This window comes from Cornus florida, unplaced genomic scaffold (genome assembly GCF_030987335.1).
Source record: "Cornus florida cultivar Cherokee Brave unplaced genomic scaffold, ASM3098733v1 CherokeeBrave_3.0.0_Hap2_Chr05, whole genome shotgun sequence".
NCBI lineage: Eukaryota > Viridiplantae > Streptophyta > Magnoliopsida > Cornales > Cornaceae > Cornus > Cornus florida.
In genome coordinates this window covers 104,130,781-104,157,502 of record NW_026775575.1, presented here as the reverse complement: position 1 = coordinate 104,157,502, position 26,722 = coordinate 104,130,781, and the positions used below count along the sequence as shown (strand labels likewise).

The following is a 26,722-nucleotide window of genomic DNA, read 5'->3' as shown; positions in this document are numbered from 1 at the left end:
TACATGAATGACTCAACGAGGATGACCATAACTTAAAATTTTAGGATTTGTTTGGTTTAGTTTTTTAAAATATTTTTTTTTATTTTCAGATAATTAAATATTAAAAAATAATTTTCTGTTTTGTTTTCAAATAACCGTTTTTTATTTTTTCTTGGTCAATTAACGTCATTGATTACAAAAGAAAAAACAGTACTATGACTCGGTTTTTATTTTTTTAAAAAAAGGGTTGATGAGCTGAAAGGTAAAGCTGTTAATAATACCTAATACCTAAGCGTTTTTTATTCAAATGTCGGTTCCAAAAGATATGTAATACTATTATGAGTTCCAAAATTAACGTTATCTATTTATGTAACGACAAAATTGAATGGTCCTAACTTCAATATATAGGCACTCTTAACTTGAGTCACACGGTTCATTCACTTTTTGTCACCCTACCCACCAGTGTCTATAGAGCAGGGCCGTGTGTAATCAGATAGCGAGAAATTTTTCCCTGTTTCAGTTCTCCATCACTTAGTTGTACTGGATTTATATAATAGGCCAAAAGAAATCAGGAATCCACAGGCATGCATGATGCATGGAGAATTGTTTAGTCGGCACCAATCACAATTCTTAGCATGTCAGCTTGTAATTAGTTAGGATATGTAGTCCGTTAATATTGGGTACATCCGGCGTATTTTGTATCGAGCTCATTTAAGTATACGAATAAATTTTTAATACGCTCAGCATACCGTACATCAAGTTCATCCAAATATACTAATAAATATTGAATGCGCCTAATGTACCGTACATCGAGTCCATCTAAATAATACATGTCATGCGATACCTTCTCCTCTCATACATGAGTCTCATGAGGTCTTGAAATAAGTACTATTTTAGATTAAAGTCCTTCCTTTGTGTGATTTCCCCTTGATTTTCTAATAAATTATCTTACTTACCAAAAAAAAAAATACCTTTATTAAAAATGTGTGTAATATCATAGTGACGTCGTTTTATACTTCAAGTTTCACCGGTTTTAGTAGTGAAATTTCACTATTGTGGTGGTTAAAATTTACCAACGTGATGGTGAAATTTCAAAATATGAAAATATGGTCAAGTTTTTTAAAGCAGAAAAAATTGTATGTCCTAATTTAATTAGTTTTTTTTTTTTATAAAAAAATTCTTTTAAAATAAATATACATTTAATGTATTTTCTCTCGTCAAAAATTTCAACTTAATATGCAGTTAATGGAAAATGTGTTTATATATATGGTGCTCCCAATTTTCACGAACACTTCGGTTTTTTTTTTTTTTTTTTTTTCAAAAGTTAATTTTTATGAAGAGTATTTTTTTTTAGTTAATTCAAAGTGTGAGACAAAAACCTTTAAAATCTTTCAATAACTCGACTAAATTTTAAATACTTAGAAGTACGTCTTCCCAACCAAACCGAACAAGAAACAACAAAAACTAACCACAAAACGTACCCAACAAAACTCAAACTCGAGACCTGAACTTACTTAAGCTCTACAAACTGCTTTGATTGATTCCAAGTGTGGCAAAATATTGATTGGGATAGAGTACCGAGGCTGGAGGGTAGGGTGCAAGGGCAGGAGGAGGTATCAGAAAATGATACCTATAGACCCTACAGTCTTTCTGAGGTATGGACCAAGATATATATATATATGTATATATATGTATATATATAGGGTCAGTATATATATATATATATATATATATGTATATATACATGAATGTTATGGAATACCAAGAACAGTGTAAATGATATCTCACTTCCCAAGGTGGGGGACCTTCCAACTGACAGACCTCGTCTTTGCCCCCGGAATATTCTCCGGCCCACCTTCCCGGAGACATTATTCCCCAGCTGTAGTAGTAGTCCCTAACAATTTATACCCACCTCCCATCTTAGGAGCGTGCATGTAAATCAGTCCTAAAATGCCTGAATGCATGTTTCAACTCCCAACTGTGTCCAACACTAACTACTCCGTCTTATATTAAATGGTTTTTTATGGGGAATAAATTTTTTTAAGAAAACATGTAATTATTACATTATTTTTATTTTAAATTATAAATTATCCTTTTAAGTTTAAATATATATATAATCAAGTTTGAAATTTTTTAAAATTTTAAAAATATTTTATGGAAAGATGTGAAATATGTTGTTTAAATTTGGTAAGTGGACAAGTATTCTGATAACTCAAAAAGTAAAGATGAATAATTATTATGGGACAGAGGGAGTATATCAAAAAATTAATAAAAAAATAAAATAAGAAATCTAATTAATAAAAACTAGTGAATCTAAAAAATCAGCACAATTCGAGTTTCAACCTCCAACAAAAACAAAAATTTTAAAATATTCTGCAATTTTCTAAAAACGTGATTTTAGCGTCCTATATCATGATATTTTTGAATTAGTCCATTTGAGTTCAAGTAACATTGTAGGTCTGTTACTTGTCAAATAAAAATAATAATAATAATAAATATGTAAAATTCTCTCGTTCAATAACTTCAACCAGTTTTACCGAAAAATATATAAATGGCCGGAATTTTTTTTTTTTTTTTTTAAGCTCATTCGGTGTGTATGTCAGATTGATGGATTAGTCGAAAGGTCTTGATTAAGCAATATTTTAGTATCAATTTTTAATGATAATGATCATATCAATCACACTCGAATGCACTTAATTCATATCCAACACCTCTTTTCAAGTTCAGCTTGAATTGAGGTTAAGTTAATTCATGGAAGTTTTATATTCAAATTCATCCTTAAAATAAAAATGGGTGTGAAAATCTGTTTAAATATTGAATTGGACTGTGATTGAATTGAAATAGGTATAACCAAATTTTATCCTTCTAAACCTAGCATGTTGCACCGTCCAACCATTTATATTAATATAGTTTGCCAACTTGCTTCCGCAGGCCACCATTCTACTCAAGTTGGGCACTTGGGGCAGACCCGAAGTTAGACCTTTCCGTATTCAATGTATGTATATATACATACATATATATACACTGTTGTAATAATTACCAATGGAGATTATCATAATGTTTTGCCACTACAAAAATTCTTTGCAAGCAACTTGTTAGAGAGCTTGTGAGAGGGACGTTGAATTTCATATATTTTTGTTATTGGATGGTGACGATGATCCAGTGATATTGAGTTTTTTTACTAGTATTACATTACGGAACATTTCAAATGGTTGTTTCTGACCCAAGATAACATTCTTTTTATTCTTTTTAAACACAAAAATCAAAGTTAAAATAAATCTCATAAATTTTTATGCATACAGAAATAACAAATTTGTTGCTTAAAATTAAAAAAAAAAAAAAAAAGAAGCAAATTTCCAATGTTAGATTGGAGAAAACAAATACAACTACCTGTCTCCAATTGATGTTAGCAGGGAATATAGAAACTTATTTTGTTAATCTGTGTAGTTTGTGATTTTATCTTTGCAAAAAAGAAGAATAACCCACAAGTACAACTGCAATGAAACTTAGAATTGCATCTCGAGTAGGAGTGCAAGAAAAAGACGCAGAACTAATTATAAAAATAAAAGAAATTAAACTTGCAAGAGTGGCCCACTAATTAAGGAACATCATATCAGATGAGCGAGCAGTAAATTTGAACATTTTGAATTTGACTCTCGTTACTTCACAAGGCACAAAAACACAAAGTTTGAATTATATGTATAGTGTATACGTAATTACACATATTCGAGGTTTACCTTACAAGTCCAAAGAGAGAATTGCTAAAAGGATTCTTTATTTCAAAAAAATTAAAAAAAAAATAAATAACAATAAAATAAAAGAAACAAAAATAAAGGGATAATATAAAATTTACTTCATGTAACTAGGGAAGGAAAAAACCGGCCCTGAATATTTTAACTCACTACAAACAATTTGAACCCCATACTTTTGTGGTAAAATATTTACTATTTAATCTTTTTGTAAAACAAAATAGATGAAACCAAAAAATTTCTAGAATATATAAATAAACAGAAACTAATATTTTATTACAAGGGATTCCATAGCCCAAGAACTCCACCACAATCGGCCCCACTCATTCCAATTGCACTTTTTATATACGAGTAAATTCTGTCATCATGATTCATTAATGCATTAATTAGGGGAGAATATATGAAATTTTGCAAAGAGGTATACCTTATTTAATTTAATTTAATTTAAGAAATTCTTCACTTTATTTTGGTTTAATAACTCATTTATTTCTTAAACAAATTATTCTGTTTATTAAGTTATTAAACAAATGACTTAATTCTAATAAAACAATATAATTTGAGATGATTTACCGATGCAATTCGACAGTCCCATTAAAGTGCAGGGATCCAGCTGATCTTGTTTGAACAATATTTGTTTTTCAATCTCTGTGGTCCACATACTTTTGCCTTTTTCTCTTTTTACTACAATTTGCCACAACAATTGAATCACAAATATTATATACCAATATACACCCACAAACGTATACATGATATACACACACAGACACGTAAAGATAATTAACTCCTCAAGCTAATGGAAGGCACTTGTGTATAATATTTATAAAGACAAAGTGCAAAAAAAAAAAAAAAAAAAAAAAAAAAAAAAAAAAAATTCCTTGCTATATAAAAATATGTGTAAGAAAGTCATTAGCATGTTTGTATAAATCTCTATAATTTAAAATTTTGTAGCGAATTGTTCCCTTAGTTATCAATTTTATTTATTATTTATTATTTTTTGTAAAAACCCAAAAAATACTCTTAATAAATTTTGTACATGTAAGAGCTTTTATTATTATTTTTTATTATTTTACTTTAAGGACATTTTATATATTTCAATCTTCAAATTGAAAGAATGTCCTTATTTGATTAATTTTAAAATGTAAGAATTTTTTATTTAACGCTGGAAGAATTTTTACACATTCTGTATTTTTTGTAATTTACCTACATGATTAAATGGCTGATTGTAAAGTAAGTACTCTGGCACATAATATGTGCAATTAATCATTTATGAGCTAAATGGGTGGATTAAGTTGAAGGATGATGCTAATGGGGAACTTTAATTTTATGGTTAATTGATTTTTGACATGTGCCATAAATATATATATATAAAAAATAATATTCTAGAGAATTTTAAATTCTAAACTTCTACTTTGTAAAGTAAAAAAATACTTTAGGTCAATTTTTGTTACCAACTTATATGAAAATTATTGAGATAAAAATTGTAAGACAAACACCATATTATGCGACTAAATATAATCAATTTTAAATTTATTGTTTTAATTTTTTTTTTTTTTAAATGAGCAATACAAATTGTATATGGTGCATTACTTCAGGTTTTTTCTCTGTTAGTTAATGTTATAATGTCGTCAATTATAATCACTTCTTTTATAAATTGACCTTATTTAAATGGTGTGTATATATATATATATATATTATGCAGAAAATGGAAATGATGTTAATAAAAATAATAATCGTTGTAATAAAAGTGAGTAAAGAACAAAAACAAGAAGTATTAGAATTAGGTCTGCATAAATGCACATATGAATACCAAAGATCTCTGTTCCCTTCCAACTCGGAAGCATTTCTTGTTTGGTGGTGCAAAGACAAAAGCTTTCTCTCTCCAACTATATATATATATTCTGTATCTATATATTAAAACCACTTTAAATCCCCTCTATTCTCTTTCACCTGACCACTTTATATTGCTATATGTTCCTGTTTCCTTACAAATATTGTTCTACTATTAAAACTGCTTTTGGGTCCTTCCTTTACTGTACCTAAGATTAAGAAGAGCTCTGAACCGTTCATTCTTTTTGGAACCAAAACAACTACTACTACTACTTTTCTGTTTTGATCACTGAAGCTTCTTTAACTTAAGCCAAACCAAACCCACTTTTGGTTCCACTTCAAACCAACTCTGTGTGTTGTTTATCTTCAAATCAAACACTTTTTCCAACTACCTTCACTTCACTCGAATCAGTGAAACTTGTCCCGATCGTGATTTCTCAGCAGCTCGATCTTAAAGCCCACAAATTTTGTTTTCAGAAAGCGTTTTTGGGTTGACTTGTACTCGATTTGATTTTTGTATATGAGAAGACAAGAGGGCATTCTTCTTCCATTTGATTTGTAAAATGTGTAGCCAACAGGGCGATCCCATGATTAAAAACAAGCTTAAGAGACTCTGTTGCAATTACGGGTGGTCTTATGGTGTCTTTTGGAGATTTAATCAGCGAAATTCCTTGTAAGCTTTGCTTCACTCTCTCTCTCTCACACACAGAATTATGTTCCAATACATGATTTTTCGTCTTCTGGTATGGTTTGATGAGGTTTTATTATGAACATCGACTTTAAATGGCTTGTTTGTTTTGTTGCGTCACATAGATGCTTATAACAACTAAGAACTGATACATATATACATAAGCACACACAGTGTCTTCTATTGATCTTTGTATGTTACCAATACTAATGCTTAATCTCATTGGTTACTGTTATATTTACTAGTAACATATTTTCCTATTTAATTTCCCTTTTCTTTGACCATTAAAAATTATATTTTTGGGTATTGTTTCTCTTCGTTTTTACGTTGTTTGGATGTCCAAACTAAATTAAAACCCTTCTCTCTCTCTCTCTATATATATATATTTTTTCTCTCCTGGTTCTAAGGGTTGCCTGGATTCCACAAGTGGATTTAGTGTAAAAGGAGAAAAGCATTTTTTTTGGTTTTCTTCAGTTCTTTTAGAATGAAATCTATGCAGATTCGCTAATTAGTGTGGTTAAATTATCAAATTCTGCCAATTAAATGCATCTGTACTCTAAGATTACAGGTTTGATTAGTATAGATTATTAGATTCTGTGTGAAACCAAGTTTCTCCGAAGTTCAGTACTACTATTTTTGCCTTTTTATAGAATGAAGTGTTCTAATTGTCTCGAGCTTCGCATTGTAGATGTTGCATTAGCCTATGAAATTTTCATATATATATATATATATTCGTTATTCCTGCTCATTCTTAACGGTTCCATGAAATGTTATGCACACAGATTGTTGACAATGGAAGATGCCTACTATGAAAAACAAATGGGGGCTGCAATTGACGACATGCTTCTGCAAGTCCACATGCTGGGCGACGGGTATGCCTTCATACAGATTTTAACTATTGTAATTTCAAGCTTCTATAAAGATTTGCACTGAGAGATAGAAATTAACAGAGTAAAATCATTAGCCAGGACTTGGATGAGGCTAATCTTGTTATAATTGTCTTGTTTAGAATCATTGGCCAAGCTGCTTTCACTAAGAAGAACCGATGGATGTTCTCGGATGCTCACTGTGGAGGACAGAATCCTGTAGGTTCTAATGGGATTCAAGATGTATTCCAGGTATGTATTGTTTTTGACTGGTTTATTTTTTCAATCCAAATCTTGTTCATCAGTTTTTTTCCCCTGATGAAAATCCATTTTCTCTCATGTTTGGGAATTTTCCTCAAAAGTTCCCTTTTTCTTTTCAATTGACTGCATTTGTTAAGTTGAAATTCATCATCAATTCGTGTTGAACTGCTTAATTTGTTATATTTTGGGGAATCAGTTAGTTAAACAGGATGTGAGTTTGCTTTGGTTCACTCATTTGAGAATTGTTGTTTTCACAGGATGATTCTGAAATTCGTCGCCAATTTTGCTCTGGAATACAGGTGCCTTTTTACTCCTTTTAGTTTCATTGAGCTTGGGAAATTCTAAAAATGCTAGCTTATTTAAAACAGAGTTGACATTGAGATTTATTATGTGCCTTTGAGCTGTTTTCCCCGATAACCTTATGCATCTCTGTTTGTATTGTCCTTTTTTCAATCCCGAAGCTTTACCTATTGATGATGTAAATTTATTTTGCAGACCATTGCGGTAATCTCTGTTGAACCACGAGGTGTAGTACAGTTTGGTTCTACCCAGAAGGTTAGTACTGTGATTATATATGCAAAAATGCAGCACACAGACTTCTTTCTCATTATTAGCTTGTTCAAGTCCTTCAGTCTCATTTGTTTGTATTTTCCATTTATCCTAAGCTTACTTTGTATTTGGTAACATTCCAAGTGAGACTATTAATAATGTTGGCTTTTTGTGCATGCAAGTGCATTGCCTTGTATACATTTAAAGATCTTAATATAGAACTTGTAGTGATCTGTCCAAACTCATATTGCTAACGTTCCAAGTGAGACCGTGTGCATGCAACTGCTTTGCTCTTTATACATTGTGATTTTGTTAATATAGAACTGCAAACTCATACTCTCCCAATTCCTACTTGAGCTTATCTTCCCTTTTTCATATTTATTACAAAATTTAAAATGGGACCTATAAATCATTTCAAGAAGTTAACATCTACTGTCTACCATTACATACTTGAATTAATTCCTTTAATGGTACTGCTGCAGATGCTGGAGAGTATGGAATTTGTGGATCAAACAAAAAGACTATTCCGGGAGATGGAAAGCTGTGATGGGCTTACACTGTCAGAAAATGCACCTTCATCGTCAACCAGTGAAGTTTATAGTCCGTATGGGTTGTTTACTTCGTCGGTATCATCAGGAAATTCCAATTTTGGCAATATGAAACCCATGCATGGTATCAACTCTAATTTTTTTATGGGAACACCTTGTTCTTCTACAAATCTTTCGCAGCCAGCCCTTTTCAGTTCCAACCACATAAAGATGTCCCCCCTCATTAGGAACTCATCCCATCTTGGAAACCAATTGCAAACGGTTCACACAGATGCCCAAGTTAGATTACCTAACAAGTCTGGTACACAGTTAGGACAACCATTTTTTCAGTCGACCGCTTGCGTTAATCACTCAGCTGTCCAAACCCCTTGTATGAGTAGTGGAGATTCTATTCTAACGTCATTCGAGCAAAAACTGCCATCTGAAATGGGGGTTCAGGGTTCTCATGATATGTTTCCTGCTAAGCCAAATGGTACTGCATCCTGCAGAAATACATTTCAGATATCCCCGGACTCAACGTTCACTTCATTACACAGCACAGGAGGATTACTTGATGTAGAGAAAACATCTCAATACAGCTCAGGAGAATTGATGAACCACCAGTGTTCTGCTATGTTATTCCATGGAACCAAAAGTGGACTTGCTGAAATATCAACTAGCCCATATGCATACCAAGACTTGTTCCCGGCAAGTGATTTTATGTCAGATCTCTCTAATTCATGCCCACTGGACGATTTTTCCCAGTTGTTTGTCCCCTCAATAGAGCAGAGCAATAACACAATGGCTTCGGCACTAAACGACAACCTGTCACAAGAAGCGAGACTTGCCTCAGTTTTATCTAATTTGAACGGAGCTGATGGTCTGAGCGAAATTCCAAGCAACCATCTAGCTAGTTCTGTGCAAAGTTCCATTACAAGCACATTTACTTCTGATGGACAAGAGAAATGTTCAAATATTTCTGGTATTGAAAATGACCTGTTTGATAGTTTGGGTGTAGATTTTGGGTGCGGACAGGCAGGGGATCTTTTAGATGACATTCTAATGCCAGTAATGAGTGGTGGTCAATTGGATTTTACTGCTAGTACTTCAGGGTGCATCTCAGAGCAACATGTTGATCACAAGGTCCCCCAGAAAGGGTTATTCTCCAAATTAGGAATTGAACAGCTTTTGGTTGGTGTTCCTGGGAATTCTAATTCTGTTGCGAGATCAAGTTTTGAGGATGAACTATCCTTCACAGCTAAAAGAAGAAGAATAGGGAGCAGTGATCAAGTGCAGTTTTCAGGGCTTTCATGCTTTGGTGAGAACAAGAACTTATTGCAGCCTGTATGTAACATGGACAGGAAAAACAATTTTGAACCTAAGAAAGAGGTCATCCTGAAATCGGAGATAGAGTCATGGATTCGTGACAGCTATAGCATGAATGGTAGAAGCACTGTTGTATCACAACCTAAAAGGGAAGAACCTGCAAAGGTGACCAAGAAGAAGGCCAAACCTGGGGCTCGACCAAGGCCTAGAGACCGCCAGCAAATCCAAGACCGTATCAATGAGTTGAAAGAACTTATTCCTAATGGTGTAAAGGTACTTTCTTTTTCTTCAGTTCAGTGGAAATTAAATTGGAAAAGGATGTGTTTTGTGCCTGAGAAAAAAAAAAATTTTTAATTCAAAAACATTTCTCAAATATATTTTACTCTATCACACAGTTATACTAGATGCAGCTTTTAATGCTATATTGTTTAAACTAACTGCATCTATAACTTATGTCTTAATCTATGGATGTAACAGATGAGCATTGATTCCCTGCTAGCTCAAACCATCAAACACATGCTTTTTCTGCAAAGTGTCACAAAACATGCTGACGAACTTAAACAAGCAGATGAGCCGAAGGTAATGAGTTGGTCTCTTCGTATCTGTCACTTATATCTTGGACAGTTATTTAAAGGAAAGAATAAGATTTCATACATTGCTTGTCACATAACAACAAACTTGCTTGATTCTACAGATGATCGGCCAGGAGAATAAAGTGGTTATGAAAGTCAACTCCAGTGGTGGTGGTGGCATTACGTGGGCATATGAATTTGGTACTCAAACAATGGTGTGTCCACTGGTGGTTGAAGACCTTAGTCCCGCCGGGAAAATGCTTATAGAGGTACAGAAAGGAATTAAAAAAATAAATAAATATTATTTAAAAAAAAAAAAAATAATTATGTGCCATCCACCCTGATCATCTATTGCCTATTTCTCGTGGAGAACTTTGATTATCCATATATTTTGAACCACTTTCAATGTATGTTCTCTTTTCTTCTGCAGATGCTTTGTGAAGAACAAGGATTCTTTCTTGAGATAGTAGATATTATTAGAGGTTTTGGCTTGACGATCTTAAAGGGAGTGATGCAAGTTCGGGAAAATAAGCTATGGGCACGCTTTATTGTTGAGCCTGAGGTAAACATTGAATTTATAGATGGAAGAAAGGATTTTTTTTTTTTGATCAAGTATAGATGGAAGTAAGAAATATGACCAGATCTCTTGTTTTATTTTTCTCTTAATAAGATAAGAATCCATTTGCCTTATTTCTTCTTCTGTAACTCATCATTAATGTGTTTATTAATGTGTTTCAGGCAAGCAGGCATGTAGCGAGAGTGGAGATATTTATGGCCCTTGTTCAGCTTCTACAACCAACAGCCGCCAGTGAGATCGAAGCTAGTGATCAGCCTAGTAATGTCATCGATGGAGGGACTACTCTGTTCAACAATTATCATCAAACTGTGGTTCCACTTCCCATCAGCTTGGCCGACACACTTTGCTGATTGAGTTTATAATGGAGCTAGAAATGCCTTGAGCGTGCATTCACCTATAGGGTGCCTGCCATGATTGGTATTAGGAAATCGAACCTGAAGGCCGGGCTACAACAATAGATGAAAAATGAGGATAGGATGAGGAAAATGGAATGTCTACACTTGTTTATAGCTAGGAAATACTTCTAAAAGAAAGGCTTTTTGAGTTACTTTTGTAAAGAGTTCCCGGTGGAAATGTTGAATGAAGTATTCTACAGGAGGACACGTCCAGTGCAATAGGCAAACCCATACAATTGATGGGGTCTGTGTTTGGTGAGAATTAAGGGAACAGAAATTGAGAATAGTGGTGCTTTTATTTCTCTGTTTTTGTTTTTTCTTTGTTATTTGTTCCTCTTTAGTCTTGCCGTTGCTTGTTCATATTTCAAAGCTGATAAACTATTTAGTTATAGGCTAACTGCTAACCTCTGGTTTGCTCTTTGGTCATCCTGTTGTTTCACTAATATGCATGCTCTATGCTGTGTGTGTGTGTGTGTTGAGTAACCATTTGTTCATGATTGTCCTTCCCTTCCCTTTAATCATATAAATGAAATTTACTTAACGCATGGATTAATTGCAAATTCTCTATAACTTGAGGTGGAGCTTCCTCTATTTGTGTTTAATTGATAAAGATTCTCCCTGTAAGGTTCAATTTTTTGCCCTATATAAAGACCTAATTGAGACTTTAATAAAGGTTAGAATTAGCTTTTGATATAGTCTAATGCTACTAACTATGAATGTGATAAAAGCATTGTTGAAAAAAGGGAGAATGTGTAAAGAAGGCGGCTACTTTTGACAGTTTTGTGGCTTCCAAACTAGTGCAGCTATTGAAGGCTCCAACAAAGGGAGATGAGTGCTGCTATTCCCATTTTAGTAAATTATGCACAAACCGATTGAGACATGTTAAAAAAAGAACCCAATGCTATCTGCATACAATTGGGTTAAAAAAGCACAAGGGCATATTTGTAATTGAAGATCCTCACCTTTGGACAACTAGGGCTTTGGTAAATTAAGAACTTTAGTGCCTCCATTGTAAAAGACCAAATACTAGAAACTTAAGAGTGTTCATCTCAAGATGATGCACTTCAATAATTTTCTTATCAAGCATCACCTTTTAACACCTGTATAATTTGTATTTTCCAGCCCTAAATGCTCAAATAAGTGCACATTGTAACATCTATATTGCATTTCGAATTTTTAGACCTTTAGCAAGTTGTTCAATTAGTCATCTTTAAGGCTCTAACCTCTAAGGTTTACTTGGTTTGTAACTAGGGAAACAATTTTCTGAGAATAATTTTATATTTTCTGAATTCTTAAGAACTATTTTCAGAGTTACAAACCAAATAGCCAATGTTAATTTTTCTTCTTTAACCCCGGCCAATGTTAATTTTTCTTCTTTAACCCCGTGGCAAGTTTCTGTGCCCATCCTTTTAGGTGATTGAATCTAGAAAAAATGCTGGCTAGGCTATTAGTTATTCTTAGGCAATTCTATTTATTTATTTATTCATTTTATTATTATTTATTTTATTTTTTTGGAGAAAAGACTTCCTGCATAACCTATATCCACTCTATGAAAACTGACTTGGTTATACAAACAACATAGGAATACAAAAGTATCTAACTAGAAAATGAGCCAGAAGACGGCCCCAAGAGTTGGGGGACTGTACATGAAAAACTCAGCCCGAACACACAGCCAGCAAACTCCAGATCCAGACAATTCTTTTAGGTAATGGCATCCACTACAAGGTTGCAGCACCAATGATTTCAAAATTCAAACTACAATAACGTCCATAATCAGATGCTGCTGGAATTAGGGCATAAGCAGATCCTGCAACAAAAACGCTACAAAGTGAAACTCTTTTGCTTTCAGCACAACATTGATACTTTGTAGAAGTTTTCTTCCAGAGTTCAAGAAGATAACCTTCATCTTTAAACGGTTTACTTTGTTCGATCCAGCTTCCTGAGATGGATACTTACTATGCATTATGAAAACATTTTTCTAACATGCTAAAGTTTGATTGTTGGACAAAGGAAAAGTAGCCTTTGGTTAAAGCACACGAGTCTCCATCATGCCTCTCAGTTCCATACAAATTTTGCAGCTTCCAACAATCTACAAAGAGAAACAGAGACCCATCAAGCATCTAAATTGTTGTTCGCATTATAATGCTCCGTCAACCGGTTGACAGTTCCATCAACTAACACACGCTCAATCAGGTCATACTTCTTATAATTTGCTTTAAGGGGCTTTCCCTGCTTATCTGCCAGATTCTCTTCCTCTGCTAGTAGTTGCTATAAATGAAAAGGAGAAGAACAGCATTACATGACAGCCTCCCGTAAAATCAAATAAAAATAAAATATAAAATAAGAAAACACACAGAGTCATAGCAAAAAATGAAATGCAATAGATATTCAAGGAACAACAGAGTTAACCTAGTGCAGAAATGAAGCTTCAGCAGCATGTTTTCTAGTCAGATGCTTAAGTTTCTTTGCCCCCTCATAGTCAGGATCATTCGAGTCCAACCAACAACAATGTATGTTTCTACCAGGCTTTCTTGGGCGATCGTCTAGGAAGCACGGACACTCCAAAATGGGCGAAGAATCCGTGTCCGACGCGTGTCGGACACGGACACGCGTCGGACATGCCCCGACACGTGTCGGACACGCCAAAAAACGTGTCTGGAAATTTTTTTTTTTTTTTTTAATTTTCGGACACGGCTGGGACACGCCACGGACACGGCTCAGACAGCTCAGACACGGCTCGGACACGGCTCAGACAGCTCGGACACGGCTCAGACACGGCTCGGACACACTTTTCTGGAATTTTTTTTTTTTTTTTTAAATTTTTAATTCTGATATGTTAATTTTTTTTTTTTTTTTTTTTTTTTTTTTTTTTTTTAATGCTGATATGTTCTATTTTTTGTTTTGTACTACCCTAAAGATGTTGATATATATATATATACTAACCTAAAGATGCCACAATTCGCCGTGTCCGTGTCCTAAAGATGCTGATATATATATATACTAACATATCAGTGATATATATATATATTCCAACCTAAACATATCATTTTTTTTTTAAATTATTAATGCTGATATATATATATATATATACACTATTCGCCGTGTCCGTGTCCTAATTTTTTTGGATTTGCCGTGTCGCCGTGTCTGTGTCGTGTCGTATCCGTGTCCCGTATCCGTGTCCGTGCTTCTTAGGCGATCGTCAAACATCTCCACTTCAGCAGCACGTACCCCCACAGGCCTTGGCATCCCAGACACCATGAATGAGAAATTGGCCATCTCTAGGACAATTTCTCTGGCCTGCTTTGCATTTTCCAACTCTACCAGAGCACAACATGGCATATTCGGTGTTTTCATGTAGTTTGGGATGAACTGAACATTTGTCACGTTTCCAAACTGATTTAAAGCAGTTTTAATAACAGCTTCAGTGACCTGTGGTGAGAGGCTGTCAATATAAACAGTCCACTTCACCTTCTTTTCAAACGCAGCATATTCTGCTTCGGGTGAAGAATCCATTACAGAATGATAAATTCAAACTTTCCCTGTACAGCAAAAGGGAACAAGATTTTTTAGAATAACTAGCTTCAGGAGTCAACCAAAATTCCAATCCATATGATCATATATATCTATGTATATACTATATATACAAAGATGCTTTCCAATTAATGACTATGGATGCCCATCACTTGGATAACCAAACCATCACCCTCACATCTAGAAAATTTGTTTAATGCTATAAAGTCTGACTATTTTGCAACCATAGCCCTCCTTTTACAGCATGAGATTTTTAAATGAACGTGACCACAAATATCATTCACCTAACTTCTTGACAACCAAACCACTTACAGAACAGAGAACTCCATTGTTTGAATAAATCACAACAATTGATGACTATCTTGCCATCTTTATTGTAAACATCATGTCGAGCGTTCTTTTATTCCCCAAATAATTATTGGACGCCTCCTTTTCCTGGTTCATTACTTACCATAAACAACAAAGGGTTGGATGAAACACCGACAAGCAACTTTTTTGCACAACAGCAATTGAACCCTAAAAATGACTCAGATTTGATGTCTTTTAAAGCTCAGATTTGGTACTCACACACACATGCCTCCACTGAGGCTTGAACCCTTGACCCCCCTTTGGGAAGTAAGGGCCTGATACCGCTAGACCACCGACCCGTTGGTTAGGCTCAGATCATCTCATAGATTTGGTAGTAATCTAAAAGCATTTCTTTTCTCTTTCTTTCTTTTTTTATTTTTTTATCCCATCTCTCAAAAAGTACTCACCTAACAGACGACTCCAAGGCATGTCACCACAACTCCAACTACACTAGGTAATGGCATTTTAAATTTGCTACTGAGTTATACTGTTCCTTCCAAGACATTTCCGCAGCATTTTGGCTGCATCCACACTCCTCCACTCACTGCATACATGAGCCAAAGGAGACGGATGCACATCGTTATTTACCAAAAAAAAAAGAAAAAAAAATGAAAAGAAAAGAAAAGAGTAATGCATATTGTCTGAAAATAATAGAGTAATAGAATCATCAGTGCTAGCCAGTGTTGGTTCCGTTCACACAGGGTGCTGAGAAGAGTAGACTAGGGACATACATAACCTTGGGGACTGACTTGCACAAAGTGACCATTCTCAGGCTCCAAATGCATTTTCACGGTTAGCTTGAATTTTTAACAAAGCACCAAAAATGGACCCATTAATAAAATCATAAACACCACCTAGATCACAACAAGGAATCCATATGCATTTATTGAATTCCTGAATCTGGTCGGCCACAAAGGAAACAAACCAAACCAAACCAAACAAAAATAACCAACCAGATATATTTGCAAACAAATCATATAGACACTTGTTAGTTCTACTTAATTTAGCTACGATACTAATTATTTTAGAATTCCTTAAAATAATCCTCTCATGGATGAGAATCTAAACAATATCTCTTTACAAATCTATAAAAAAAAAAAAAAAAAAAAAAATTAAAATAGGTGGGACCCACCATTAACACACAAAAAGGCTAAGAGACCTATTTTTGGTCTCATTTCCTCCTCACCTTCTCTCATGTCGCTGAAAATAACACACTTAGGCTTCGTTTGGATACGGAGGAGAGAAAAGAAAAGAAAGGATTAGAAAAGAAAAGAAAAGAAAGGAAAAGAAAGGAAAGGATAACTATAATGTTTGGATAGATGGGAGAGAAAAGAAAGGAAAACATAATATTCTTGTTTGAATAAAATAGAGGAGAGAAAAGAAAGGAAAGGATAATAATGAAATTACTGTATTACCCTTTTGTAGATTTTGATAAATAATATATGTATGTATGTAAGATTTTTATACCACATTTTCTATCTCTTCATAAACAGCAGCCTCTTGATACAAGAAACCTATTCGCGTGTGGACATAAAAAATTAAAAAATTGAAAAAACCTGCATTGCAAAGCTCTGAAGAGCTTGGAAGGCAAGTCAATTAATGAGATACAAAGCTCGGATAAATAAATTGATTGCAGCAAGAAGGATGTAATAACCATACCAGCAATATTATATATATATAATAAATTGATTGTACACACATACTTTGCAATATTATATATATAATACTGAGCATGAACTTGAAATGAAATAAAGAGCAGCAGATCAAGTCCAAGAGGATCACAGAGCATCTAATATGAAATTTTGGGTCTTCGAAAGGAAAATAGATATAGATAAACAAAAGCAGATTAATTTGTTTGTAGGATTAAAAAAAAAAAAAAAAAAAATTACTAATTTCTTCCAAAATTTTCTCATTTTGTGGTGAAAAAAAAAAAAAAAAAAAAAAAAAAAATGAATGAAGAAGAAGAAGAAGTTAATACAATACCAAGCAAGAACATCAAAGCACGTTATGGCAAATCCTAGAAAACCCATCTCTGATTGCAATCTTATCTCTTTTCTTGGCCTTTCAATGGATTAATTCTTTAGTAGTAGTAACATGAAGAAGAGACTTAAACAGAAAACGCAAGCGAAGAGGAGCGGCGCAAGAGAAGAGGAGCAGCGCTTGCAGATGCGAGAGAAGAGGACTAGAGAAGCTGCTGCCCTATTGTATATAGAAATTGGAAGGTTAATTCTGTCTTTGTCATCCTTTCCCCTCAAATCCTCTCAAATCTTCTCAACTTTGAGAGGATTTGTTTTTATTGTGCTAAAGAGATTTGGAGGGATAGCCTATCCCTCCAAATCCTTCCCAATCATTTCTTTTCTTCTCAATTCCCTCCAACCAAACACACTTAATCCTATCCTTCCCTTTCTTTTCTCTCCAATTCCCTCAATCCAAACGAGGCCTTAGTGTTTTTAAGTGCCGTTTAAGGCAAATTGAAGCCCACGACGAGATCTTTAAGTTGATCAAAGCAATTTGGTGTTTAGTGCACTCTAGGAGAATTGGGATCTAGGGCACAAATTGGGGGTTTTGTAGAAAATTGAGGTAGGGGTCTCTAACCCACATTTTCTGGTTCCTTTGTGAGTTAATTTCATGTAATTGTTGTTAATTTGTCTAATTGATGATAATTGTCCTAGAATGATCTTGCAGTAATAGATAAAGTTCATGATTCTATATATACATGTTGATTTGTATGAAAAGCATGCTTAAATGTTGATTTCCTATGTCTATCATGTTGTGAATTGTGCTAAAAATGATGTATGTAACTATATGTGTTTTCTTTGAAAATTTTGGCAAAGAATGATTAATTATGTTACTTGAAAATATCATGTTTCCATGGTATTGAAGGCATGAGACATACATGCATGTCATGGGGCATGAAGGACGAGAAATGTTTTGAAAATAAAAAATAAAAAATAAAAAAAGGGGATTTTTGGGAAGAAATATTGATTAAATGGTTTTGAGAAAACCCGGTCGCCGCGGAGTCAACAAAGGGCCGGTGTGTTAATGTAACCTAGAGGGAACTAGGGAAAACACCCTAGCGTGGTTGAGCTATCAGGGCCCCAAATGACGCCGCAGGGGTACCAAGGGTCAGGCACAGTAACCAATCCTTCTCTCGTGTCGCTGCGGAGTCACCAACGGACGGGTTATATTGATAGTTTGAAAAGTGATGAATTTAGATTTTGAAAGTGGGGAGCGACATATATGGCATCGCATATCATGGCACGGCATTGTTTATTTGAAAATTGGAATTAATGTTATTATTTCCCGGCATAGCATGACCCCCATCCTTTATTCCTATTTATTGTTTGGATTCACGGGGTCACAAGAGGTGTGTCTTAGGCACCACCTACTGAGCAATTTTGTTCACCCCTTATTATTAATATTTTTCAGGACACGAAAATGAGGTGACGAATGACCATCCACCACAAGTTTAGATAGGATTGGAAATTTATATTTTGCTATTTTTGTTTTACAACTTTAATATTTTATAAATGTAAATTTTGACTATTCTGTAAAACTTTAGTATAATTTGTATAATGTTGTAAATTATGGACTTTTGATTTCAGCTGTATTTCATAGACTGTAAATTGATGTAATTAGATTTTGTTCCTTGTAAAGAAGTATGAGACTAAGTAGTGGACTAGTACTTCCACATTTTTTTATTGAAGGAATTGGAGGGAAGGGACTCTGATTATATGTATATAGTTATTTTGGGAATTGGTATATTGTTTGCATTGTGCGTTGCGACATGATAGATTAGTTTATGGCCAAGTGAGGCCATTACATTTTTTTTATCCATTTCAACAGGTTGTGGTAGGATCCTTCTTAGTAGAGGTCATGCCGAATTTTTTTTTGAATTGGTATCATTTTAAGGTCGTGACAAATTTGGTATCAGAGCTATGGTTCGAATACCAATAGGACGACGGGTAAAGGCCTACTTGGGATTGCATGGGGAAGTTGAATTGCATGATTATGTGCTATGTGTTAAAGTGTTTAAATGTTTGAAAAGCATGCCTACTTGTTTACTTGCTTACCTGTTCATTTGCTTACGTGATCACATGCTTATATGTTTTCAGTTTTGAGGGCATGCCTAATTGCTAAATGCTTACGTGTTTAAATGCTAAAATTTGTGTTACATAGCCATGTATGAGAAATAGTTAGATGATCTAACCATGTAAATGAAATGTGAAAGGAAAGAAAAGCATGTTGATTATGTATGAGGAGTATGGTAACGAGAAGTGGTAGGCACGGTGTGTGCAGTTCTAATTTAAATGCTAATGTGACAAGTAATGAGCCTGGTATATGCCAACGTGTTTCGTGTAGTATTATAGGTTTCATTCATTTTGTATACGTATATGGCTTTATTCTTATGTGGTTATACGGTTAACCATTGGGATGGTTGCTAAGTATGGTGGGGTACTTGTCACGGCATTGAGGGTTGTGTAAGTTTTGACTTGAGTAGGCGAGGAGCTCGGTTACTCCAGGGTTGTTTGGGTGCTGGTTCTTGTCGAACTAATGGCGTGGGCTCCTAGCTCGTGGATTGAGCTATTTGGCATATAGTCATCATGATCTTCTTAGTTGCATTTTGTGCGGTGCTTAGAGCACGACTTTAGAACGGGTCCATTTTTCATGGCAAGGTGCCCTTGTTGTGTGTGAGTTTCATGTATTGATGTATGGTTCTGGTGACCGTAGAGGTCAAGTGTACGAGTGAGGGTTTCGGCATAACTTTAGGAGGTCGGTGTTTGCGACTCAAGTCACAGTTTGGTGTGGAGGTTCTTTTCGAACCGGTCGTAGTAGGTGTGACGAGGGTTGTTTGAGTCACAAATGTAGTCTAAGGATTGTAAATGTGTATTTGAGCATTTTGGAACGGCTTAAGGAAGTGTGTTGGTTTTGATTTTCATGAGAACTTGTTGGATCTTGCAAGTCTATGGTGATTTAGGACCGGTTGTCGGATGTAGATCATTTCGTGGTCTTAAAGGAATCTGTTTTAGGGGCTGGTTTGTCGATGAGTGATTCTCATTTAGGATAGTTACAGGAGCATGTTACGGGTAATCGATTCTCGGTGAGTCGGTTGCATGGCTCAGTCGATGAGTGGGGTTTTGGGTTGGCACGGCTGTCTAGAAGGTCTCGAGGTGAGGTATAGTGGTCATTTTTAGCTGTATAGTGCAGGGTTGCACGATAAAGCAGGTAGTATGGGGTCATCGGAGTGCTTGGTTGTTTATGGATGAAGTGATAAGTAGTGAGTATTGTGTTATATAGTTGTTTAAGGATTCGAAGAGATAAACTAATGATTGGAGTGATTGGGACGAGGTTGATTTTGTAGGTGAGTTGATAGCTCCATTTGATTTTTTGTCGAGGCCAAGAGTGTTCGAAGGAACAGTGAAGAAGGGGGGTAGCGAAGTTAAACCTGGAGTATAAGGTTTTCTCATTTAGGCACGTAGATCGCCTTAGAAGGAGTAGATTAAGTTGTCGGTTAAGCGTTAATGATTGATGGCATCATTGATGGTATTGAGGTGACAGTTGGGTGTTGAGCATTCTGGGCTTTATGCTCATTTTTGTTTTGAGGATTTATCAGCATGGTATTGTCATATTGAGGTTCTTTTCTAGTAGTATGCAGTGATCATTATGGGGAGTATCGAGAGTAATGCTTGTTCTTTTGTTACGATGATATTGTCTTAAGGATATTCGAGGAAAAATTCTTTAATAGTGGTTTGACGGTCCGGTGGGACGATAGGATAGAACTGGGGTTGGAATGAGTGGCAGTAGAGGTGTTATGGTGTTATAGTGTGATGCTTAGTTCTGATGAGCAGAATGGTTTAAGGTATGATCCAAATGCAGTTTGGAAATTACGAGTTGTTTGTTGTGTGTTGTCAAGTAGGTGATGGATGGCGTGCCAGTTGAAGCAATTGTGGGCGGTGTAGTCACTAGAGTTAGTGAGGACGATGTTGCCAGATAGGCACCCTTTTCTTTTGGCGAGTCAGTGGGTCGTTGTGATTGAGATCACGGGTTTTGTGCGCACGGTGATCGAGGCAGTGTCGCCTTCAAAGGGTAGAGGTGGAACGGGTGACCATGTATCGTTGTATTTCATAGAGTTTCTCATTGGGAGATTATTGGGTAGGATGGGACGCGGTGTCCAACGTGTAGTAATGGTTCCTAGTGTTAGTATGTTGAGGGTGTTGGTGCTTTTATCTACTTGGCTTCGGTTAGCATAGTGTTGCGGAGAAGTGTGTGTGAGGTTTCTGTGATGATTGTGTAGGACGGTCTGTTAATGGTGAGGTCGCTTAGATTGGTGTTCGTGGTCTCGTATGTGATTCCAAGTTGGTTATTCTCCTTGTGTATAAGGAGTTCATTTCATCTCAAGAGAGATTGGGTGTCCATGGTTGGACGAACGATGAGTAATGTGTGATAGATTCTCAGGTTCATTTAGGTGCGAGTCATCAGTCTCTTGTAAGAGCTGGGTTCGTTATCCTTTTTGTTTGTTCTGGTCAGGGCGTCGTTTGTCGTGAGTTTTGTCCTCCATTTAGGAGTTGTGCACGTCCGTGGTTGGACGGATCTGTGTCGGATTTGTTGCATTGTTAAAGTTTATCGGTGGAGGTCCTGATTGAATGGGTTGACTCACTTCCACGGAGGGAGGTGGAGTCTTGGGTTCTTGTAGTGCTTATTATGAGAGTGATTTTAACTGGTAGAATGCGAGGCACAAGTCACCGAATAGGAGTTGTGTTTCCGATGTTTAGTACTAGCAATGGTGGCTAGGGGATATGTCGTGAACTGTACATTAGAGGATGATTAGGTGATGTAATATGAGTCATGTACTCGGGTGTTTTTATTGATGTTGATTTGAGCAGTGTCTTGAGTATGCAATTAGAAAGTTAATGTGGGATTTTATTGAAGAATAATGGGAATGATTGACTTTAGTTTTGAGGTTTCGGACATGAGATAGTCGTATTGTGTGTTTTGATGAAGTCAGAATTAAATCGAATGATGTTACGGAATTGTTTACCTGGTATGGGTACGGTGAGAAGATTAGGAAGCTTTGATGCTAATCGATGATTGAGACATTTGGTGCCTTATCGTTTTGTTTGTTATGGTTATATGATTGAGGTATGATTGAGATTATAAGAATATGTATATGACTGTATAGTTGTTGAAGTTATATAGAGTAATGGATTGATAGCGAGTGGATCTCATTGTTGTTTTGTGAACTGTGTGAGATTATATTTGAGGTGTGGGCCTGAGGATAAGAATGACATTTGTGCTGAGACCGGATCGAGGATGAGGATGGCCTGGCCAACCATTTCTCTTGAATCAATTCCTCTTTAGCACAATGTCGGGTTAAAGGTCAATGATTGCTTTAAATTGTCACGAATAGTGAGTGTACAGTATTGGGCGTGTGTCAGTATGGTGGAGTGGATTCAGATGGTTTGTCTCGGGTGACGAGGTGTGTTAGGTGGGACCAAGTGTCCAATCCATTTGATAATTAAATATCTTGTTTTGAGGATTTGTGCCCTGGGTGCAGCATAGTGCGCTTTACTGATTTGGTGACTAATGTTTATGCAGTTATTGGGGGATTCATTGTTTAATCGTCTTGAAGTTGTGGGTGTAATGGTTGTCGTATAGTGCGATTAGTAGATGTTGGTGCGGTTATGTGATGATGTAGCTACGTGTTAGATACCGAGTGCTTGGTCTGATGGGGATGTATAAAATTGGGATTTTGTGTGTCCTTTGAAGAATGAGTTGAGGTTGGATGTTGTATTATTCGGTGGTCTGATGACTGTTCTTTTCTCGGGCCTTGGAGCCTTTTGTGAATGTGTCGAGTAGGCTGATGTCCGTTTTGAGCCAGACGCAAAGTCTAATTGGTCTTCTGTTATGATAAAGGGAGAGATGGGTATCCGCTTTGGGTTTTAGTAGTAGTGGTGTGTGATTGCCTGGTGACATCCGGTGTCGAAGGCAATAATGTCGGTAGGTTCATAGTCTCAGGGTTTTGTGAGGTGTTCTTGAAGAGTGTGGCTGTGGGCCTTTTTCTTAAGGAAGGTAGATTTCGAGGAAGAAATCTCTATAAGGAGGGTAGATTGTGATATTTCCATTTTTCGCCATTTTTCATTTTTTCGAAAATTTTTGTCGTTGCAAGGGCAATTTTGTCTTTTACCTTCTTGCGTACCAGACACTGCGGAGTGTGCCAGTTGTGTCCTAGAGTTGTTTAGGACATTGCATTGAGTCCAGGACTCTTTGAAATGCCAGGGTGACCATTTCTACATTTTTTCTGTTTTTCGGGCCGGACGGCTCAGTGTGGGATCCGTTACCGGAATTGTTGCATACGGGTATTTTGGTTGGGTTCATTTTCATCATATTTATCTTGTTTAATGTGTTGTATAAGGTTGTACATTATTTAATGTGTACAAGTATTTATGTGGTGTAGAAAGAAACCAAAAATAAAAGGGAAATAAAATTAAAATAGGCGGGACCCACCATTACCACACAAAAAGGCTAAGAGACCTATTTTTGGTCTCATTTCCTCCTTCACCTTCTCTCTCCTGTTGGTCTCTCCCTCACCTCACTGTTCTTGCTTTTTTTTCTTTTTCATTTTCTATCAAAACTTCAAGTTTAGATTTCTCCTTCAATACTTATGTTTTTAAGTGCCGTTTGCGGCAAATTGAAGCCCACGACGAGATCTTTAAGTTAATCGGAGCAATTTGGTGTTTGGTGCACTCTAGGAGAATTGGGATCTAGGGCACAAATTGAGGGTTTTGTATAAAATTGAGGTATGGGTCTCTAACCCACATTTTCTTGTTCCTTTGTGAGTTAATTTCATGTAATTGTTGTGAATTTGTCTAATTGATGATAATTATCCTAGAATGATCTTGCAATAATAGATAAAGTTCATGATTCTATATATACATGTTGATTTGTATGAAAAGCATGCTTAAATGTTGATTTCCTATGTCTATCATGTTATGAATTGTGCTAAAAATGATGTATATAACTATATGTGTTTTCTTTGAAAATTTTGGCAAAGAATGATTAATTATGTTACTCGAAAATATCTTGTTTCCATGGTATTGAAGGCATGAGACATACATGCATGTCATGGGGCATGAAGGATGGGAAATGTTTTGAGAAAAGAAGGGAAGGGGGGGGGGGGGGGGGGGGGGGGGGGGGATTTTTGGGAAGAAATATTGATTAAATGGTTTTGAGAAAACTCGGTCGCCACGGAGTCACCAAAGGGCCGGTGTGTTAATGTAACCTAGAGGGAACAAGGGAAAACACCTTAGCGTGGTTGAGCTATCTGGGCCCCAAATGACGCCGCGGGGGTACCAAGGGTTAGGGACAGTAGCTAATCCTTCTCTCATGTCGCTGCGGAGTCACTAACGGACGGGTTATATTAACAGTTTGAAAAGTGATGGATTTGGATTTTGAAAGTGAGGAGCGACATATATGGCATCGCATATCATGGCACGGCATTGTTTTTTTTTGAAAATTGGAATTAATGTTGTATTCTTTCCCGGCATAGCATGACCCCCATCCTTTATTCCTATTCATTGTTTGGATTCACGGGGTCACAAGAGGTGTCTTAGGCACCACCTACTGAGCAATTTTGTTCACCCCTTATTATTAATATTTTTCAGGACACGAAAAGGAGGTGGCGAATGACCATCCACCACAAGTTTAGACGGGATTGGAAATTTATATTTTGCTATTTTTTTTTTACAACTTTAATATTTTGTAAATGTAAATTTTGACTATTCTGTAAAACTTTAGTATAATTTTTATAATGTTGTAAATTATGGACTTTTGATTTCAGTTGTATTTCATAGACTGTAAATTGATGTAATTAGATTTTGTTCCTTGTAAAGGAGTATGGGACTAAGTAGTGGACTGGCACTTCCATATTTTTTTTATTGAAGGAATTGGAGGGAAGGGACTCTGATTATATGTATATAGTTATTTTGGGAATTGGTATATTGTTTGCATTGTGTGTTGGGACAGGATAGATTAGTTTATGGCCAAGTGAGGCCATTACATTTTTTTTATCCATTTCAACAGGTTGTGGTAGGATCCTTCTTAGTAGAGGTCATGCCGAATTTTATTTTGAATTGGTATCACTTTAGGGTCGTGATACTTTCACCCTATAGTATGATCACTTGAAAGTCAACTGAAAATAATTCCATTATAGTTGTATAATTCCACACCCTCCTCCAACTCTATCCAACTTTTTAACATACTTCCAAAGAGGGGTGTTGTCATCAAGGTTTACCCCGTTGTCATCAAGGTTCAACCCCAACCCTAGAACAGACATTACTGATTTTCCTAATAACAAACAAATAAAAGTAAATACTAAATACCAAACAAAAACCGCAACATAGTACAATAAAAGATAGTTCAGGCAACAAGAAAACAAATAGCAGATAGACTAATTCAATTCAAGTATCCAGCAGAAAATTTCCAACAGCAAATACAGAGCTATGATAATCATATTAGACTATTTAAACAATCAGATGCGATGACGAACAACATAGAAAAATTTCCAATCCATGTGTGCGTTTTCAAGAACTCCTAGTTGATTTGACAATAATGAAATGAGAAAAAGAAGGGATGAGAGACCTACAGGACATGGGATTGATGTCCTCATACTACTACGTAAATTAATTTCACAACACATGCATTAACGTTCAAATAAATGAAGTTGTTCTACTGTAATAACGAGGAAAGGGTTGAAGGAGAGGAGAGAGGAAGTGAGAGTAGAAAATGGACCTGAATGAGCCGCCGGTAGAAGAGCAACCGCCGGTGGGCTAGGGCCAATCACACCGAATAAGGGGTCAAATTTATGTTTCTCAACTGTATGTCATTCTTGTTTGGTGGCCGAGGCACTTTACTCTCTCCTTGGAAAAAAAATTGAACCCACTAATTGTTTTTATTTTTAGCTTTTTTAGAATGAAGAATATTTTTAGTTATTTGGTATTTCTGAAGACCGATACACACAAAAGGTACGAAAAATTCTGATGTCCCGATACACGATACAGAAGACACATCAAATATTTTTTGATTCTTAACAATTCATGTATGGATGTCTTATGATTTTCACTCACTCTTTCGAGAATATATAATGTTTTCTATTCTCTCTTAAAATAGTAACAGATGATCGTGTAAAAGGTTATAGCATCATCCCATACGCAAAAACCTAGCATTTAATACTTAGGTATCGAATTAAACCAGTCATGGTCAAATGATCCTAACGGTAGTTTAGTTGCGTTTAGTCCCCACAAATCTTTAGTTATGTTTAGCCCCCACAAATGTTGACCTGGTTTAACTGTCGTTTGTTGTATTTATGTGCGTGTGCTTAGAAGGCAACACGAATTGCCACTCTCGGCGGCTCGGGCGATCTGCTCTTTACTGTTTTTGTTGTGCGTTGCAGTCTTGGAGTACAGGATTGTAGACGATTGACAATGTACCTTTAAAACCCCTCTTATAGACACACCATAACCTTCATCTA

The 26,722-nt window shown here is 35.7% G+C and overlaps 1 protein-coding gene and 1 long non-coding RNA gene across 2 annotated transcripts; one reads left to right on the top strand and one right to left on the bottom strand.

The window, feature by feature from the left end:
- The first annotated feature begins 5,588 nt into the window (after nt 1-5,588).
- On the top strand, nt 5,589-11,618 carry LOC132308174 (transcription factor bHLH157). Its single transcript, XM_059806194.1, has 10 exons — nt 5,589-6,228; nt 7,026-7,115; nt 7,253-7,361; nt 7,628-7,669; nt 7,866-7,925; nt 8,402-10,045; nt 10,250-10,351; nt 10,467-10,613; nt 10,775-10,906; nt 11,083-11,618. The coding sequence occupies exons 1-10, from the start codon at nt 6,119-6,121 to the stop codon at nt 11,269-11,271; spliced, it is 2,625 nt and encodes an 874-aa protein (XP_059662177.1). The 5' UTR covers nt 5,589-6,118; the 3' UTR covers nt 11,272-11,618.
- A 1,440-nt stretch (nt 11,619-13,058) lies between these two features.
- Nucleotides 13,059-26,247, bottom strand: LOC132308173 (uncharacterized). The gene is made up of 4 exons (XR_009482393.1): nt 25,984-26,247; nt 13,726-14,855; nt 13,217-13,584; nt 13,059-13,123 (listed from the first exon to the last, which is right to left on the bottom strand). It is a non-coding gene; the product is annotated as an uncharacterized LOC132308173 (long non-coding RNA).
- Nucleotides 26,248-26,722: the final 475 nt, after the last annotated feature.

Excerpts from the sequence above, each read along its gene's own strand:
- LOC132308174 (XM_059806194.1), top strand. The coding sequence starts at position 6,119 with ATGTGTAGCCAACAGGGCGATCCCATGATTAAAAACAAGCTTAAGAGA. Across the intron at positions 7,116-7,252 it reads GTCCACATGCTGGGCGACGG|AATCATTGGCCAAGCTGCTT; the intron begins GTATGCCTTCAT and ends TGTCTTGTTTAG. Across the intron at positions 10,046-10,249 it reads TTATTCCTAATGGTGTAAAG|ATGAGCATTGATTCCCTGCT; the intron begins GTACTTTCTTTT and ends TGGATGTAACAG.